We start from the raw sequence: 6000 nt of genomic DNA, 5'->3' as shown, positions 1-6000 counted from the left end.
TAATTCCTTGAATTCTGGAGGTACAAGGCAGATGTCAGCCCGGTAAGTGCCTCGTTAAGGCTAGTACTCTGGTGGGACTTGATAAGAATTCCTAAACATATTCTTGCATCCACCCCATGCCCTTGTCTAATCCTTTGTGTAACTAAGAAGGTGGACTTATATGTGTGTATATATACTTAATATACCTGGAATATGTAGAGAAAGATGTATAAGAATCTGGAAATACTTGTTGCTTTCACACAGGAGAAATGGTACCCTAAAGACGGGAGTAGGAAAGGTAACCACAGTTGGCTCTGCAGTATTTTCTACAGCTCGATTTTTGCATCATGTGAATGACTTAATGATTCAAATAAATAAAATTTAAATAGAAAAGAAAAGAAAAGAAAAAGAAAAAGTCCTTGGCTGGTCCACTCCTATCTTTTATCCTCAGCATCAGCACTGAGGGAGATAGCTAACAGTTTGAGGGTGTCACATGAGTGACTAACAGTGTTAGCCCCTAAGGTCCTTATCACTTGGCTTGACTCCCTGAGTAGAAGGAATGACAAATGATGGTAACCTGTCTGCCATTCATAGGAGTGTTGTCCGTAGCCTCAGTGTGGTCCGCAAATGACAAGCTCTCTGATATACAAATCTCTTTTCCTACATATGAACATTTTGAGAAGCAGGTGCCTGTAGCAAGCCAGGTAACAAGAGCAGCATGACATCTAGACAGTAATCCTTAGTACCATTTGTCATGCGTGGGTCTGAGTGAGGGTTTCCTGGAGAGTGAGGTTGATTTAGGGATTGGGGATCAGCTGCTGAGGCTGGCACTTGGAAAAGACAAACCAGGCATTCACACTCCAGACCACTCAATACCAGCATTGTCTCCAATCCATCTTTCATAAGGGGGCTCCAAGAAGGGGAGGGGGGTAAAGGAAGGAGAGAAAATAAACCTTTTTAATCGTGTAAGAGAAAGTGCAGGAGAGAGGAAAGAATGGAAAATATGTGAGCACAAGAAGCCAGAGGCCAGGAACATTAAGTTTTGAAACCAACTTTGGCTTCTAATCTTTGCCTCCCCTGGCAAGTTCCTCCTCTGTTTTGCATTGCCCATCTCATCTTTGGGCACGGGTCCCCCTCCACTCCCCGTGCTTTCTTATCCCTCTCTGCCTCACTCCCTTGTCTGTCAAGGCTTGCCTTCTGCTTGCCTTCTCTTTCCCGGGCTCCTTTTCCGTCCATCTCTCCCGGTTCCCTGTTCTTTCCCACACTCTTCCTCCCGTGCTTTCACAGCCTGAGTCCCTCTCCTTCTCCCCTTTCTCTAGCACAGTACATCCAAGCTCCATTCCCTCTTCTTAAGGAAATCAGCCAGGCCTCAGATGGAGCTGTTGTCCTGACAACCTAAAGGCGCATCGGGCTTTCACCGAGGCTGGCTGCTGCTGAAGGGGGCAGTTGTGCAAAGCGAGGGGCCAGGCCGGAGGGAGGGCGGAGGGGATGACGTGGAGGGGCTGTTGAAATCCGCGGGGGGCGGGGGAGGTGCGAGCAGAGGGGAGGGACTGGAGGGAGAAACAGGAAAGGGAGGAGGGGGGGGTGGAGGGAGACTCCGGGCTGCTGCCGCCGCTGTGTGGGTTTCTTTACACTCGCTGGCAGGCTGGGTGCCGGCTCCCTCGCCCGCCCGCCTGGGAAAGTGGGTTAGGGAGGGCAGGAGCTCAGCTCAGACGCTGGCAAAGGAGCATCCAGCCCCGGGCAGGCCCGAGAAGAGCACTTCCTTGGGCGGCTTTCTCCTCATTTTTCCTGGAGGGGTTTAAATTTGCACTCTCTCCTTTTAAATTTTGTTCCTTTGACTTTTCCCCCTTTCGCTGGGGTTTTACAAGGGCTTTGTTAAGTCTTAGAGGGAGGACACCCTGAGCCAGGCAAAGAGAGAGGGAAAGTGGCGAGGAGCTCAGACTGGCCAAGCCCGTTCCGCCCTGGCCGTTGATGAAAGCCCCGTGTTTGTAAAGCCCCCTCGGCGTGAGCAGCACGCACACACCCTCCAGAGTACGCGGGGACCTGCACCTCGGCGTGGCCACCATGGTTGGCAGAGTTCAGCCTGATCGGAAACAGTTGCCGCTGGTCCTACTGAGATTGCTCTGCCTTCTTCCCACAGGACTGCCTGTTCGCAGCGTGGATTTTAACCGAGGCACGGACAACATCACCGTGAGGCAGGGGGACACGGCCATCCTCAGGTAGGGCTTTCGGGCAACTTTTAGGCTGTGTGCGCGCGGGAGTGTGTGTGTGTGTGTGTGTGTGTGTGTGTGTGTGTGTGTTTCAACTCCAGCTTCTGATGCTGCAGGCTTGCGTGTGTGTGTGTGTGTGTGTGTGAGTGTGCATGTGCATGCACACGCGCCTTTTACTGCGTGGCCCAGGTATCTGCCAACAAATTTCAGAGGAATTCTGCTTCCCGTCAAGGACCAGCAATGTTGCTTAAATGTGTTTGGTTTCTCAGGACCTCAGTTCTCTTACCAAGAGAGCCTAACTTCGCCTATGGTGTTAGTGACGCTTGGGCAGTGTTCTTGCTTTTGTAATTTTAGATGCTTTGCACTTAAGAGTTTTGTTGGGGTTCTTTAACCAGGAAAGAGGAGTTGTTGAATTATGGCTCTCAGAGAGTGGTACACAGTACTGCATTCTCTGTGCTGTGTTCTGTGTATGTGTGTGTGTGTGTGTGAAGACAGAGAGAGAGAGAGAGAGAGAGAGAGAGAGAGGGAGAGAGAGAATATGCACAGCAAGGCTCTCCCTCTGCCCCAGCAGTAGTCTGGACTGGAGACTTTCTGTAAGGATTTTCTAATTGACACCGAGAGCAATAAATCAATATTAGAACTTTGGTTGGTTACTGAGCCTTTTCTGGAATGTGGATAGAAATCAACACATGAATGAAGAGAAGAAAAAGAAGAAGGAACTTGCCAAATTGCTGATATTTAAGAATTGGAGTATGAAGCACAAAGGTTAGGCAGGAATTAACCTGGTGTAAAATGGGTATTTCAGATTGATTGTTGACCTTCCAGTCCTATCTCTGTGCAGCTGTGCCAAACTCTGAAATATAATTTAGGATTGAAATTTGGAAAGGAAGAGTCCCAGTCCTTGGGAGTTTGACCCCTATAAGGGACAGCAAGCTAGAGACACTCAAATGGAGCCTAGCCATCATTCTATTTCTAAAAAAGCATCAAGCTTCTTCTCCTATGTTTCTGTTCTCTCTGCCCCTCCTCTACCCCCTGCACATACCTCTTGTCCTTTTTCCTAGCTTTCTTAAATTTCTTTTAAGAAAGAAAGAAAGAAAGAAAGAAAAGAAAGAAAGAAAGAAAGAAAGAAAGAAAGAAGACAAACAAAAACGTTTTCCTTGGAGACCCTTTAAAATCTCATTTTGTCCAAATGAAATGCCCCAGTGTCAGTCTGTCCATACAGTTAATATTGCTTGTTGTGGCAATAAAAACCAGTACACAATAGAAAATAAACCTATAATCTGTGTGCAAGGAGCTGATAGTGCATAAACCCTGGGGCATCAGGGAGCAGTTCTCCAGCAGAGCTGCCTAGAGCAGCAAAGTTTTCTTTCCATTTCTCAGAAATAAATTTGGTTGGCTGTCACAGTGTCCTGCTTTGGGATCTCCAGCCTTGTTATAGAGGAATGTGTATGTGTTGTGCTCATTGTGTTGTGTGTGTGTGTGTGTGTGTGTGTGTGTGTGTGTGTGTGTTGCTGCAGATTGTAAAAAACTAAGAAAATCCTAATGTGTGAGTGCTGCTTTCTTCGTTTCTTGAGCATTGGATGATTATGAATCCCAGAGATCCGACTATCCAAAGCAGATTTTCCCTACCAGCTTTCCAGCCCTGCAAACCTGCCTGTGTGATTTATCCACATGGAGTAATAAGATTTATAGAGTAATTTATCTGTTTGCAAAGGGATTTGGACATGATGCAGAAGATGTTTTTTGCAAACACATAAGCATGCCATCTCAACTGCTAACGTTGATACTCCCTAACGTCATTGACTCTTTACCAGGGAAGCATTCTATATAAATTTATGCTATCCCCTGAAGGATTTGCTTTTGCTGATTATAAGACTGAATATGGGAAAAGTGAATATCCTGGATGTCTAAGTTTTTACTTAAATGTCCATGAACTTTGTTAAGTCAGCATCACCTATATCTTAAACTATAGTTATCAAAGAGTTATCTATAGTTATCTATAGTTAACTACAGTTAAACTATAGTTATCAAAGAGTAAACATGTAAATGTTAATTCAGAAGTAGAAAGATATTCTTATATTTTCATATAAGCCTAGGCATAGAAGTCTGTGTTTTTGAGAGGCATCTTACTACCTAAATACCTGCATACGATATCGATGTGTTTCTGTGTGTCTATGGATTAAAAGAAATGGAGTTTTTAAGTATTACACTTTAGTAGACATTATAGCATTGGAAATGGGGTGGTGAGAAATGAGAACAAATATAGAAACAGTTATTCACTGGGAAAGAGAAGATAGACAAACAGAGCATGCAGAGAAGTCACCTGTGAGAGTCAATTGCTTTTCCAGACCTCACCTAATATGCCCTCTTTTTTCTTTCTTTTGCCTTGGACAAGCCTTTTATTTCTGGGTTGGTGGAGCTCTATCAGAAGTGACTATGAAGAGAGTTTCCTTTGTTTTCTTAGGTGACCTTCTTCTCAATCTCTTTAACTGAGCCCAGTAAGCTTTGTGGGTCAGTTTCCTGGTGAAGAATGGTTTTCTTGCGTTCTGTTTACAAGTCTAGCCTGGGAAAGGCTTGCTTCTACTTTATTTGTGACATTTTACTGGGAGCATGAGCTTTTAGGGGAGGAGAGGAAGGAGAACTTGATTCATTGGAAGCCACAGTAGATGTTTGGCACTGAGAAACCGAAAAGGCAAGGAGAAAAAACAAAACAGAACAGAACAAAAAAAACCTCTCTCATTGAATCTGTGGCCCTGAATAATCTGAAATGGCAATAGGACACAAGGAAGGTTTGTAATTCTGGTGGTCCAGTGACAGGAGTTTGGCTGCTTGTCCCTAAAACATTTACCTTTACTGCCTTACTTCCATGAAAAAAAAAAAAACAGTGTCTCTTTGGGGAATTGATGTTCATTTTTTGTATAATTATACAAAATAGGAGATGTATGCTAGTCTTGGGGGTCTTGCTCTGTAATTTCTATCATTAAAAAAAAAACACAATAAAAAAACTATAGAATGAAGGTGACAAAACTAGGTGGAAAGAGCTATATTCTCACATAGACCTGCCTAACCTTATTTTTTCCCAAATGAGAGTCTAGATTCATGAGGTCCTTTATGAGATCCTTAAGAGCTGAAAGAAACCACACACCCTCTTTTATCTTAAAGGAATAGAATCAAAGTATTCGCAGATCAGTGGTGGCAGCAACAGTACATTGAGTTCCTTCCTAGATATTGAACCAGAAACTGCATTATTTGTCTGCACAGTAACGTGTAAGACATACCCATGGGACTTGTGAGAACATCTCAGGTATTTTTCTAAACAGAGTCCACCTGCCCCACTGTCACCCCCAACAAGTGTAAGAGTTCATCAATTACTGGACAAGTTTCTAGCACTGTTTTTTCTAACTTTCTACCCTTGCACACAGGCTCCTATAGAGATTCTCTCCCAGGTTAATCTTGGTAGGTTGAAACCATGCAGCTCTCCTGATAAGCCAAAGGAAAAATGGAAATAGGAAGTGTTCTAATCTAGCCTTTAAAGTTGCATACTTTTAGTAACAGTAGCATATGTCTAGAAAGATAATAAAATATTTGATCCCAATATCTCTATTCACAAGATAACTGTGAAAATTACATAAAAATACATATTTTGGACATATTGCATAAATGTATATATGATGAAATGCAAAGGTTTCAAACTATTGTGATTGTAAACATTTTAAATTTGAGGTATTACAGTTTTATTTATTTCATAATTCTGATCCTGTTTGGTGTTTGCAAGATATTATAATGCTTTTCATGGTGATGACATTTTCCC

At 43.5% G+C, this 6000-nt stretch overlaps 1 protein-coding gene across 5 annotated transcripts in view; it reads left to right on the top strand.

Annotated features, from left to right (window-relative positions):
- The first annotated feature begins 1604 nt into the window (after positions 1-1604).
- The window catches only part of LSAMP (limbic system associated membrane protein), a 655616-nt gene continuing 651220 nt past the window's right edge, over positions 1605-6000 (top strand). For 3 of the 5 annotated variants that reach the window (XM_003991647.6, XM_023260151.2, XM_023260153.2), the window contains exon 1: positions 1606-2198. In XM_003991647.6, coding sequence (XP_003991696.1) covers positions 2044-2198 — 155 coding nt within the window. In that variant the 5' untranslated portion in view covers positions 1606-2043. Of the gene's footprint in view, positions 2199-6000 lie in introns of all 5 variants that reach the window. The other 2 variants (XM_006936060.5, XM_023260152.2) reach the window with 1 other exon arrangement.

The sequence above is a fragment of the Felis catus genome, chromosome C2, assembly GCF_018350175.1.
Source record: "Felis catus isolate Fca126 chromosome C2, F.catus_Fca126_mat1.0, whole genome shotgun sequence".
In the NCBI taxonomy this organism is placed as follows: Eukaryota; Metazoa; Chordata; class Mammalia; order Carnivora; family Felidae; genus Felis; species Felis catus.
The sequence above is the reverse complement of the archived record's forward strand: the minus strand, read 5'-3'. Positions and strand labels throughout refer to the sequence as shown.